General features: G+C 38.1%; 1 protein-coding gene across 2 annotated transcripts in view; it reads right to left on the reverse strand.

Annotated features, from left to right (window-relative positions):
- Window positions 1–1,051: 1,051 nt before the first annotated feature.
- LOC149830584 (uncharacterized) overlaps window positions 1,052–13,716 on the reverse strand; it is a 108,750-nt gene continuing 96,085 nt past the window's right edge. Inside the window, exons 18-24 of one of the 2 annotated variants that reach the window (XR_016433683.1) lie at window positions 4,977–5,021; window positions 4,670–4,891; window positions 2,558–2,664; window positions 2,406–2,456; window positions 2,139–2,223; window positions 1,361–1,625; window positions 1,052–1,239 (exon numbers count right to left, since the gene is read on the reverse strand). Coding sequence is in view for 1 of the 2 variants with exons in the window: in XM_090015864.1 (XP_089871990.1) it covers window positions 1,461–1,625; window positions 2,139–2,223; window positions 2,406–2,456; window positions 2,558–2,664; window positions 4,670–4,891; window positions 4,977–5,021 (675 nt within the window). In the remaining variant the exon portion in view is untranslated. Of the gene's footprint in view, window positions 1,626–2,138; window positions 2,224–2,405; window positions 2,457–2,557; window positions 2,665–4,669; window positions 4,892–4,976; window positions 5,022–13,716 lie in introns of both variants that reach the window. The other variant, XM_090015864.1, reaches the window with a different exon arrangement.

Consider the following 13,716-nt stretch of genomic DNA (forward strand, 5'->3'; position numbering starts at 1 on the left):
GAATAAGGGGGGAAAAGGGCGTACCTGGGGGAGGATCGACGGCGTCGGCCAGCGTCGCCGATCGGTGTTGGTGGTGTGCACAGGGAAGGAGAAGAGGGCCGGCGTGAGGAGAGCGAGGAGATTCGAGAGGGAGGCGTGCTTCCCCTTGCCCTCCTGCGATGCTCTTAAAGAGCTCGAGGGGGGGGGGGGGGGCGATAAATGGGGAAACCCCGATGGGTTTCCCTTATCCAGTCGAAGGCGCTGGTGGGGTACGGCGCTCGGGAAGAGGATTTCTTTTAAAATCATCTTCCTGAGTCAGGTTTTAAAACCCTAACAAGAACGGACCTGGGTCGAGTCCAGACCCGACCCGGGTCCAATAATTTTTTTTTGACCTGGGTTTTACAGCAACGCTCACACTTGGGAACTTTCCCCAACAATGTCTCACAAATAAGGACGAGAAACCAAACGGCTCTATTAGGGATTTAACAACCAAGCTTCCTATCCTTGGTGTATGCATTGGTGACGTCTTGAAACCAGCAGCAGATAAGGTTCAAGTTTTCTCAAGTCGTGTGCAGCTCTCTCTCTCTCTCTCTCTCTCTCTCTCTCAACAACAGCATGCATGCCTAGGCATGTAGAAACACACACACACTAAGGATAAAAAGCTTAAAATATTAGAATTTTACAGATAACTATTGATTTTCTCAAGAATTAATGCACATTCAAAGATTTCTGAACACTATACGTACAGTTTCAAAAGTGTAGTTGATACCTATCATGCACAATTTCATGAGAAACAGAATGATGGGTACACATTGACAGAAACTCATTACTGTCATCTTTCCTCAACCACATTCGAATACAGAAAACTTGTGATGGAAGGGTTTCCTAATTTTGCTAAATCCATCTAGCGATCTAGGGCTACAAAAAATGCAAAAAAGGTTGACACAAGAGATGGATGGAAGAATGGCATATTGTGAAACAGGCATTTGTAGAACAGGAATGATGCAAGATGGATCATGAAAAATCCGCCTGGAGTGTCGCAAAACAAACATAACAGTCTATTCACAAGAAATGAATGAAAAAGTCCTTTTGTACCGCTTAAAATTGCCTTGGCCATAAACTCGAACAAGGTACTTTACATAGTCCATTTTTCTCGCTCCTCTTGGAATTTGAACAAAAGGAACTAATTCGTAACAAATCCATAGCACTGGACCAACAAGCACAACCATAGCTTCATATGACATCTAGATACCTGAAACACTGTGATGAAAACCGAGTCTAATAACCCCTTATTCGATAAGCAAAAAAAAAAAAAGGAAAGATAGCACTCTCGCACAAAAAGAGGGCTGAAGAGTTTACAGTACCATGCACAGCGGCTCACCTAATTCATTTGCAACAGTAAACAGGAAGGATGATAGAACCAATAGCTGGAGCAGAGCCACTATAGACAGCAACGAACATCTGTATGTAAATTGCATATCTCAAGCCATCTTCAGAGCATGCTGCAACTGTGAAAATACTGATGGATGCATCCTGCTCATAGCTGAATTAAAGTATGATTCACCATGAATTGCGGAACATGCACGAAGATTCTCTCTTAGTATGTTCTCCAGTGATAACTGCTTTATTGGATCAGATTCTTTGATCTGAAGACAAAGGAAAGCGAAAAACAAAACAAAAAGAAATTATGATAAAGGTAGACTTCTTTAGTTTCTCTAATGAATGCACACTCTCTTGAATGATAATTGAACATGATAAGATACATTTTTGAAGTATGAACAACATGCTCAATAACAAAATCAATTTCCAATGCAGGCATGAAGACCATCAAATTTCCACATTTATACTTTAATGTATTTCCATTACCTCAAAACAACATGATTACAAGAAAGAAATTTTCAACATATAGTTCTCATATCAAGTTTGACCAATGGCAATTCCTAATGATGAGTGTAAAGAATGCCCTACCAAGCATGCTTGTGCATGCACACACTAAGAAACATATGCACCCGTGCAAATGCATTAAAACATATACACATGCATAGTACCATACACCTGCACATGTGCGCACAAACACATCAAGACCATGCAGAGAGTGAGGACACATGGAAATTAATTTATAACTCCACACTGCAGCAAAATATAGAGGGAGAAGTCACCTGTCTCCTCCTCATCTCTGTAGTTGAACTGGTACCAGATGAATCACCTTCGTTCTGGGAACCAAGAGAATCTGCATCAGCATAACTGCATGAATCAACAGATGCAAAAATGCCCAGTTAGTGTGAAAACCAGAGTTAAAGGGCAGGATTCACGTAGATAAAAATTCAATATGTACACCACAGGCAAAAAACATTCCTACACTATGCTAAAAGCTTCCCAATTAAAAATTATTCTTGAAAAGCCAAAACACGTAACAGCTCTATCACCTGGATTCCTCCTTGGCTTCATCATCATCCATGATTACACTGGTACACACACTGCACAAGTTGAAGGTTGGAATGCTTTAACTGCTTAGCTTTGTGCAGAAGAAAATTCTACGGCATCATGGTATCATGAAATCTTTTGTAACAATAATTACCTGACTATTTGTTCAAGCTTTTCAAGAATTTGGGTTTCTCTGAAGTTCAAACTAATGGCAAGAGCTAAGGCACAAGTCTTTCTTTGGATGAATGGAACATTGTCAACCTACAGAGGTAGGGGAAACTGAAGTTTTACACACTTGAAAAGATAACTATCTGATAGATCATAACAAAAGCATTTGTAACTTTCTCAATAGGAGAGAAAAGGAACAAAATAAAAAACAGAAACTTGACACCAAACAGAGGAATATTTTGGAAAAGAGATGCTTGCCAAAAGTGATACCACTTTGTGCAATTTGACAAAACCTCACAGAAACAGTTGACTCATTATGGTTAAAATCTTCATTAATACTTTTAAAATCTTTGCACTATAGATTATTATTCATCAAACAAAAGAGATTAAATATAAGAAGAAATCCACTGAGGGAAAATCTACAACATCTGGATAGCTCCATGGTATAAAACAAATTGAACACTACCATAGTTGCCAAAGCAGGAAGCAGAAGAAATAAGCAAGCTGCCATTTTGATATAGCGCTTCTGGCACACCCAAAATTACCATAATGCTTGTTCTTCTGGATAGGGATAAAAATATAAAATTCACCAAAGTGTTCTTATTTTCATAGCAAGAATGTCATGGTAATGATATGATGACGGCAACAAGAAAGCACTGGAAATTACTACTAGTTGGATTTTCGATGCCTCTGCAGAAGCGGTCCATTCTTTGGTCATTTTCAGCTCCAGAATGGTTCATGTGATGTCTTGGCTACTTGTAACCATTCATCACTCTGTAAAACTTACAGATGGTTGGTCCATCCAAGATTTTTCTTTAATGAACAATAGCAAGTGTGCACTTATAAATACTGCTGGAAAAATCAGATAAACCAAATATAAGGTTGCAGAAAAAAGTTTTCCAAATGATATCATTGAATTGAAAACAGTTCCCATGATTATGCTAGTGAGTAGAAGAAACAAGTCCTGAGAGCCGCCTGCTGCCGCCTCAAAGGTAAACAGCCTTTTGACCAAAATCTCCATCATTTCTATTCCTGGAATTGCACTAATAATTGTTTGATTTTTAGGATCTCGTGAACATCATTTTATTACTATTCATCATTGAATAAACAGCTTTCTAACCTTCTTATGGAACAAGACCTAGTTGAGGATGTCAATCGACCGAGTTTGGGTTGGATACATTTAGTTCAATTTGGTAGAAGTAGAACATATAAGAACCAATTAATAAATGGGTCTGAATCTAGTATGCAGCTTTTAGATCTGAATCCAAAACTGAATCCGAATAGAATCCAAATCATTGAATAAATAGCTTTCTAACCCTCTTATGGAAGAAGACCTACTTGAGGATGTCAATCAATCGGGTTTGGGTTGGATACATTTAGTTGGATTTGGTAGATATAAGAACCAATTAATAATCAAATTCAAATCTGGTATGCAGCTTTTAGATCTAAATCCAAAACTGAATCCGAATAGAATCCAAATCTGAATACATATAAAATGTATCCAATCAGCTATAGGACTCGGATTCAGCATTTGCTTTTCCATCCAACCTTGAATCTCAATCCAAATCCGATTAAATAAACTCTGATAATGTCAGATATGTTAGAAGAGTCCGTGTTACATAGGATATAACCATGTAGGCACTGTTGCAGCACATGGAACTTATAAATAGCCAACACACGAGTTGATAATGGATTTACCATAAATATGATGGCATACTAGTGAACAATAACTAACAGCCAAAAGAAAAAAAAAACTATCATCTCAGAAATATGAATATGACATATATAAATGACAAAAAGTAGGAATGAATGATCAGTTTACATTGTCATTCCCGATGCACCTAGGATCTGCACAAGGGATACCAGGTAGCATCTCATCACATGATTTAGTAAAATAAAGGAATGTATTAATAATTCTGACCACAAGTCAAAGATAGTTAACATAATTAGAACCAAGGAGGAGCAGGTAATGAATCAAACAAGAAAGAAGGTACAATCACATAATTATGAATATTAATGGAAAAGACAAAAAAAATCCAATAAGCAAATTATTTATTAAAGAAATTGACTCTTGAGATAAACATAATCATCTCAGTACCTTTTCAAGCCATACATCAACCAAGGAAAGGAGCACATTCTGGTCTAAGGAAATCCCAATTTGCTGAAGTCTTGCAGAAAGAGATGGTTCTGATGTCAAATGTACAAGATAGTTGGTGTTCACAACCATCAGTCTCGCCAGGATGGATCCGGCTGATGCTTTTATTGCTGTCTTGGAAGGATTAGCATCATCAGCTCCACTCAGGCATGTTATTGCCAAATTCTGGCAAACAAAATGAACAAAATAATACACCAGCTCAAAACAAAATTTCAAGCAATATACATGAACATGATGCAAGGAACAGTACCTGAAGAACCGTGTTGATAAAAGGAGGAGCATCCTTGGGAAAGCACTGCAAGTGCAACAAGGAGATTACATAAAGAACCTTTTGGCAAAAAAATTTTGCACAACTTAACAGAATTCATGCCCTTGAGACAGAAAGAAAGAAAAATTGCAAGTCAACATTGTTATAATAAGCAATCAAGCATAAATCACAGTTTTGTTAAATTGTTCAGTGTGAGAACATCACTCTCAAGCGCCATTACAGCAGCCAAACCCACGTGTAGAATTTGCAGCAAAGAGGGGAAATGTTAATCAGATAGATCATATACATCCTTGATCGCCACTCTTGGGGATAATCCTAATCTTCATCTGAATGGAGCTAACAAACAGAAGGCTGGCAAAACGGATGTCCAAGTCTCTTTGCTGTGTGTAGTTAGAACACACACACACGAGTTACTGTATGCTGGATCATATATTCATATTCTAATCTAGATTTTAGATCCTACACTTAGAACTCTAACTTCTGAAGTTTTATAGGTACCAAGGAGACCCTATTTAGACAGGCAACCACATCACAAAACAAGTTTCATCTCAAAGTGTTGTTGGGAAACCATCAAAATGCAGATTCTTTCCAATGCCCAAAAATAAGGGACAAAATAGATATCTTTGCATCAAAACACTTTTTGGTGGTCTCCAGTGCCAGCTTAAACTGAAACTACTATAGGTTGCAAGTGTGGATCATACTTAATGATGACATTCTTATCTACTCGGAGAGTGTGGAAGAGCACCGAGAGCATCTACGAATCGTATTACAAACATTGAAAGAACATCAGCTCTATGCTAAGTTCTCAAAGTGCGAGTTATGAATTGATAGGGTGATGTTTCTCGGTCACCTGATATCCGAGAGAGGCGTGGAGGTTGATCAAGCCAAGGTAGAGGTCGTTTTGTCATGGGAGCAACCGAAGACGGTGACCGACATCAAGAGTTTCTTGGGATTGGCAGGCTACTACCATTGATTCATTCAAGACTTCTCGCGTATAGCGACTCCTATGACTCGATTGTTATAGAAAGGAGTAAAGTTCGAGTGGTCACCTCGATGTGAGGACAATTTTCAGGAGCTGAAGAAAAGGTTGACCACGACACCCGTTTTGACATTGCCTTCTGGGATGGGTGGTTTCGTTGTGTATAGCGATGCTTCGAGGACCAGACTGGGTTGTGTTCTCATGTAGCACGGAAAGGTTATAGCGTATGCTTCTAGGCAACTCAAGGTGCATGAGAAGAATTACCCCACACATGACTTGGAGTTGGCAGCAGTGGTTTTCACATTGAAAATTTAGCATCAATAACTTTATGGGGAATAATTTGAGGTTATGTCCGATCACAAGAGTCTCAAGTATATTCACGCAGCGTGATTTGAATTTGAGGCAACGTAGGTGGTTAGAGTTCCTGAAGGACTATGATTTCTCCATCGCTTACCATCATGGTAAGGCGAATGTAGTGGCAGATGCGCTTAATAGAAAGGCATCAGTTACAACAAATAGCATGATTGGACGCAGTTGGGATCTGGTCGAGGAGTTTGTCAAATGGCAGCCGTTTGCGGATGACTTCGGATGCATCCTTTGTGCGAGGATGCAGGCAAGACCAGAGATCATAGATCAGATCGAGGAGCTCCAGTCAATCGATCTGGATTTTGAGAAGTTATTTTAGAGTGCCTAAAAGTCAGAGGCACAGTTTCGCAGAGAGGAGGACAAAACCATCATATTCGGAGACAAATGGTGGGTTCCGAAGGCGCTGCGGGAGGAGCTGATGAGTGAAGCTCACAGGTCTAGATATTCTGTTCGCTTTGGTTCCACCAAGATGTTTAAAGATCTTCAGCGGACTTACTGGTGGAATGGGATGAAGCGGGACATTGCGGAGTTCGTGTCCCAGTGTCTCACCTGTCAGTAGGTGAAGATCGAACACCAGAGACATGGTGGACTTCTGCAGCCACTTGAGATCCCAAAGTGGAAGTGGGATGACATCTCGATGGACTTCATAGTAGGGTTGCCTAAGACCCGACGACACCATGCAAAGAAAAATTGGGTGATTTGTTTTCCAAGATATTCATGGGCAATCGATTTATGACATAGACTGTTGTATGAAAGGCCTCTGCCCCCAAGGTAACTGAAAGATTACTATCATGCATCATGCTCATTGCACTTTTGACAATATGGTGATGCTTCCGTTCAGCAATCCCATTCTGTTGAAGTGTATGGGGGCAAGACACCTGCCTACTTATTCTATTTGTCTGGAGGAAATTAATAGTCATTTGAAGAGAACTCACCCCCTCCATAGTAATATTCTCAGAGAATTTATTTTGAACAAAGGTATGAAAATTCTGAAACAATTTGAAGGTTTCAGATTTACTTTTCATAAAGAAGATCCATGTATATCGAGAATAGCTATCAACAAAAATAAGATAATATCTAGTGCCAGACATGGAAGGAACTGGAGCGAGACCCCAAACACCAGAACATATAATTTTAAATGGTCTTGAAGCTCTTTTATTAATAGAATGAAATGGAAGAACATGACTCTTACACTAAAGACCACTAGAACATTTTTTATTATCGACACTTAAATTCAGACTTGACTTGGGAATAAGACTGCTTGAAACAAGCTTATCAATAAAACGACTACTACAATGACCCAGACGACCATGCCAAAGATTCAGCTCAATACATTCAGAAATATTAAGAACACTCTCAGGAGAAGCTGAAGATGATGATGTGAGCTTCAAGATGGAATCAACAGGTTGAACACGAGAGGAAGGATTCTCTTGGAACGCGTTCATATTCTCTTGTTGTTTTCCTTCAACGAACGCTTCTCTCGTGTGAGGGTCCTTAACATGAGCAGAAAAAGGAGTAAACTCGACTGAAGCATTAATGTCATCGACAAGTTTAGAGACTGAAACAATATTTTTCTTGATATTAGGAGCATGAATGACATTTGAAAGAGCAAGAGAAGAGTTGGACATAGGAATTACAGAATTTTCAATGTACGAAATATGGTGATGAGACTCATCTCCAGTGACTATTCTTGTCTCCAATTGTTTTCCTCGATTTTGCGTGTTATACCAGCAATTTGCTTTGATGTGCCCCCTTTTGTTGCAGAGAAAACATGTAGGTATCCTCCTTTGCCTTTGCAGATTAGGAGGCATACTGGAAGTAGGTAAAATTCCACGGGTTCCTTGTTCATTCTTCTCTTGACCTCCCCTTTCTCAGGATTCATACCTACCAGGTCCTCGACCATAAGTAACACCTGTGGCAAGGACCTCATGTGCTCCAATGAGGTTGTGAATACCTTCGGAGAATCCCTTCAAGGTCATCTCATACTAGAAGAGCTTAGCACGAAGGTCTTCAAAAATAAGTATGGCAAACACAGCAAAGAAGTAACCATCATGTGATAATCGGGTCCCAGCCCGCTCAAAGTCTGTTGCACCATATCTTTGTCACTGACCGTGCAACCCACGATGGCCAACTGATCTGTGATAGTCTTCATTTTGTTCAAGTACTCCATGACCATCATGGAGTCTTTCCTCAACATTTGAAACTCTTTCTTTTAAAAATAAAATCTAGCCTGAGAAACTTGAGAATATGTCTGAACAAGACGATGCCATAACTGCATAGCTAAGCAATCATTTGGGATTGCCACAAGCACCTCCTGTAACAGAGTGAAAGTGATGTAGGCAACCAAAGCCTGATCTCGCTTTATCCACGATACATACTCTGGATTTCTAACAAATGTAATTGAAGTTTCACCCTCCCCATTCTTGCCTTCTTGTGATAAGAACTCTGGAGGGACAGGAACAGAGCCATCCAGATGTCCAGAAAGATCCTGACTCCTTATGAATGGGATGATTTGTCTCTTCAAGGTTAAAAAGTTGGAATTGTTCAGTTTCTCAGACACAAGCTAACTGAGAAAGTTGGAAGATAGGCTAGATTGCGAAGATGGAAATGAATCCATAGTCAATGGGTGAAAAACGAGAAGGATTAAGAGACCAGAAAGAGAAATCACTTTTAAAGCAAACAAAGTAAACTTAGAACTCGGTTGCCTTTTTTTTTTTAACCTGTAGACCCGAGACAGAAAACAGAATATGCAGTAAGAAAGAAAAGAAACTGCTCTAAAAGAAATATGGATCAATCAGTAAGAAGGCACGTTAATGTGAAAATAACGTGCTTTCTTTAACGTATTTTCTTTCTAAAAGGGAAAATTCCAAAGTTGAGAGGTAGATAGAGTGATATTAATCAATCAAGGAAGTACAACGAACGTCTTCAGGTCAGATTCATATCTGACGTCAATATGAGGAAAGATAAGGAACGGGTTTGATGTGATTTCAAACTTTGAAATCACGCAAATATGAATTCTGATTTGTGGGGTTAGAAAAGATTATTTTATGGGTGAAATCAGAAAAGAATATGTTGTATGAAGAAAGGAATAGAGAAAGAGGAAACAAATAGGATAAGAAGAAATCGTTGGATTGTGAAGAAAGGAAGAGACGATGGGAACCGAGAGAAAAATACCTTAGAGAATAGCAAGGAGGCTGGACACGATCTTCAAGGGATCTAATGCTCTGATACCATGTTAGAAATGGTATCCCACCTTCAAACACAAGAGGAAGAGAAGTAGAGAGGGGGAGAGATGTCGGTGGCTGCAGAAAACCCAAAATTAGGATCTGCGGTTTTCTTCATTAGATATATACACGTACACTTTAATTAGGGTATAGAAACACCCTTTACACAAAGTATGGAATTTACAACATGTCATTAATGATCATGTGTTTAAATACAACTAAAACAGATTGGGTCTGGATCCTGAGATCCAGTTGTGACACAGGAACAATAACTATGTTGGATCAAAAAGGCCTATTTGTCACTTTTGCAATGAGCCGGGTCACATTAGACCTCTTTGTCCAAAACATAGAAATAAGGTGGCTTCCGTAGAAGAATCCACGCCAAAAAAAGAGGAAGATTGCAAAAGTGGAGGAGAACTAAAAGACACACTTTGTTAATTAACTATGACATTTCAACCAAATGCTCAAATCTTCATTCTCTACATCGGGTGCCGCCTTGCCTCCTCTTTCTATCCTGGTGAGTGCTCATGGATTCTTGACTTGGGCCACATGAGATTACTTTATCCGATGTATGCACTAACCCAAATTTGCCTTGTGCTTCCATCGCTAATGGAACATCTTTAAACATTAAAAGTATTGAAAATTTAGATTCTCAAAACTTTTTTGTTCCAAAAATTAGGATTGTTCCTGAGTTGAATTTAAATCTTTTTTCCATTTTTTAAATTACCGACCATGGATGCAAAATCTCCTTTTCATCTAAAGTTGCTTTGTGCAGGATCTCCGATCCGAGAAATGGATTGGGCAAGGCCATAGGAGGGGTGATCTCTATTTCATGGATTCTTCATCTCTTCCACCAAAGTCTTTTTATAATTATGTCAAAGATAATGATATTGAAACTTGGCATAAAAGACTTGGACATCCAAGATATTAAAAAATGTATCTTTTCTTTTTAAGGAAAAATTTTGTAAAGAAAAATATATGGTTTGCAAAGATTGTATACTTGGCAAAATGAAATCTATCCATTTTTCAAATAGAACTTTCATCTCTAAAAGATTGTTTGAGTTAGTGCATTTGGATGTTTGGGGTCCTTTTTCGGTTATATCGAAATGAGGTTATTCATATTATGTGACATTTATAGATGACTTTACTAGATATATATGGGTCTACTTTCTCAATTTTAAATCTGATGTATTTTTTTTAAAGAATTTCATATGATAGTCGAAAATCAATTTCAAAGTAACATTGCCACACTTAGATCCGATTCGGATGGAGAATATTTGTCAAAAGAATTTCAAAACTACTTAAAACAAAATAAAATTTGCCATCAAGGGTCTTGTCCTAGAACTTTCCAACAAAATGGGCTAGCGGAAAGAAAACATAGACATATTATGAAAACTGCTAGGAACCTCCTTATTTCTAAGAATATTCCAAAATCTTTTTGGGCCGAAGTTGTTTTGACTTCAACACATTTAATAAATTGAATGCCATCATCATCCTTGCAAAATATTACTCCTTGTGAAAAGTTATTTAAAATAACACCAGACTTCAAAAGATTACAAATTTTTTGTTGTAAATGTTTTGTACTACTATACAAAAAAGATAAATTATCCCCAAAGGCCATTGAATGTGTCTTCATTGGATATGGGGAAAAACAAAAAGGATATAGATGTTGACTTTAAAAATAATAAACTTTATGTTTCTAAAGATGCAACCTTCTTAGAAAGTGAGAATGTCTTTGATCAAAGAAATGAAAAAGAGGAAGTAAACTATGCATTTTTATTTGATCTCATTCCAAGGAATGATAATGAGACTTTGAATAATGATAATGTTGATGATAACCATCCCAGTAATGAGAGTATAGAACCTTGTGATTATCATATTATGGACAGTGATATAGCAGATGAGAGATCTACTGAAGGCATGCATGTTTATACTCGGTGTGAGGAAAATAACCCTCAAAATGTTTTAGAAAAATACTCTTCTCCCGAAGAAGAATCTTTAGCTAAAAATTTAGAGATTGACCATAATCCTTCTATAGAAGAATCCAACCTTAGAAGATCTAGTCGTCCTTCCATTCTACCTAATAGGTTTGTGTCTTATGACCCCTTGTCTCCACGCTATAGATCATGCCTAATAGCATTACATTCTTTTCAAGAATCATCTAATTATAATGAAGCTAAAAACTTATCTCATTGGAATGAAGACATGAAGGTGGAATTAGATGCCCTTATGAAAGCCAAAACATGAAAAATAACTACTTTACCTTTAGAAAAGAAATTGTAGATGAGTGTTCAAAGTTAAACCAAGCATATTGAAATGGATTGCCAACAACCACACCTTCCATGAGCGTACCAAGCATATTGAAATGGATTGCCATTATGTACGAAACGAATATTTGAAAGGAATCATCAAGCTTCCATATGTTACTTTTGAATATCAACTTGCCGAGTGTGTTTGTATGCCCTTAGTTGTTTTGTATTCTATGTCACACAGACTCTTCTAACAGGGCACCGCACCCGCACCCAGGCAGGTGCGACACTTGGACACAACTTCCTTTGTGTTAGGTGCTATGTCACACGAACTCGGCTCCAAGGTCGACGCACCCGCGTCGACACGCACGGACACAGGTGCGGCTCAGACTCGGTCAACCCAACCCTGGGTGCGGTCAACGCACCCAGGGTCATTTTGGTCCATTTTTTTATTTTTATTTTTAAAATTTCTGGGCTACAGAATTTAAGGAAAAAACCCCCTCCTGTAAGGAAAAAAAACCCTGAATCAGGCTTCACAACTCATCACTTGTCCCCTAATGGGCACAACTTTGATCGAGTCTTATATATATATATATATATATATATATAGCCGAGTCCCCGTGTCCAAAATTTTTGAAATTGCGCCGCACCCGTGTCACACCCGCACCCGCACCCATATGACATAGGTTAGGTGAAGTCCGCCACACTAAGGTCCATTTCTATCCAAAAGTAGATTCAGTTAACCCTAATCAAGTCCATTTTTATCTATATTATATATATACATAAATGCACACACATACACGTAGTGTTAACTTAAAACTATTAAAATTTATCTATATATATATATACCCTCCCCGCACCCCCGCATCCAAGTTTTTTTAAAGTGCCACATCCGCACCCGTACCCACACCTATGTGACATAGCTTGTATTTGTTTTCCACTCATCTCATTACAAATTTATGCCCATAAAACCATAATACAAGAATAAGATGGAAATCCAATGAATAAACTATGTAAATGATAAAGCACAAATTATAAACAAAGTGTAGCTTTGATCCTTTCAGAGCAAGAGGTAAGGAGTGAAAAGGCATCAATTTCATTTATTTAGTTATGCAAAGTGGTGGGAAAGTCCTTAACAATGGTTACACAAAAGGTGCAGATATGTTGACAATATGACCACCACTTAGTGACTACAGGAAAAGCTCTCTCTCTCTCTCTCTCTAATATATGTATGTGTGTGTGTGTGTTCTCGTCATGAAATTTGTTAATGGGATTTTCTGTGCAAGTGAAAATCTCATGGTATATTAAAAAATTGCTTTTCTTGAAATCATTATACATGAACTTTAAAATGCAAAAAATACATGCAAATTTTTGGTAAATTTAAGAAAATGTATCAATTTGAAAAAGTGTTGTGATCATGTTAATATCATGAAAAATTAAGATGTACATATGAGTGATATTTAGAAATATTGTGTTTTCTCTATGAGTGTTTAAAAGTATTGAGAAAAATCATGATATTTTCAATGATATAACTCTAGACTGGGCCTTAGTTTAGAATCTAGATTTTTGACCCTGGCCAAAAGATTCATCTTCCCACAAGATTCCAATGCCATCACCTGTACACAGAAGGTCTACCCAGCCTCGACACCCTATTGATAGGTGGGTTAGTTATGAGAACTTCACAATGGATTTTCAACTTTTCTTAACCGCCTTGGGCAAAGAAGATCAACCCACCACGTTTTATCAAGCAGTAAATTCTAAAAGATGGATTGAAGCTATGAACGAAGAAATAGAGGCTCTTCATGAGTGTGGCACTTGGGATATAGTTCATAGACCACACAATCGAAATGTGGTTGGTTCAAAGTGGGTGTATAAGATAAAGTATAAGCCGGATGGTATTATCG

This window comes from Nuphar pumila, chromosome 8 (assembly GCF_984573655.1).
Source record: "Nuphar pumila chromosome 8, dmNupPumi1.hap1.1, whole genome shotgun sequence".
NCBI lineage: Eukaryota > Viridiplantae > Streptophyta > Magnoliopsida > Nymphaeales > Nymphaeaceae > Nuphar > Nuphar pumila.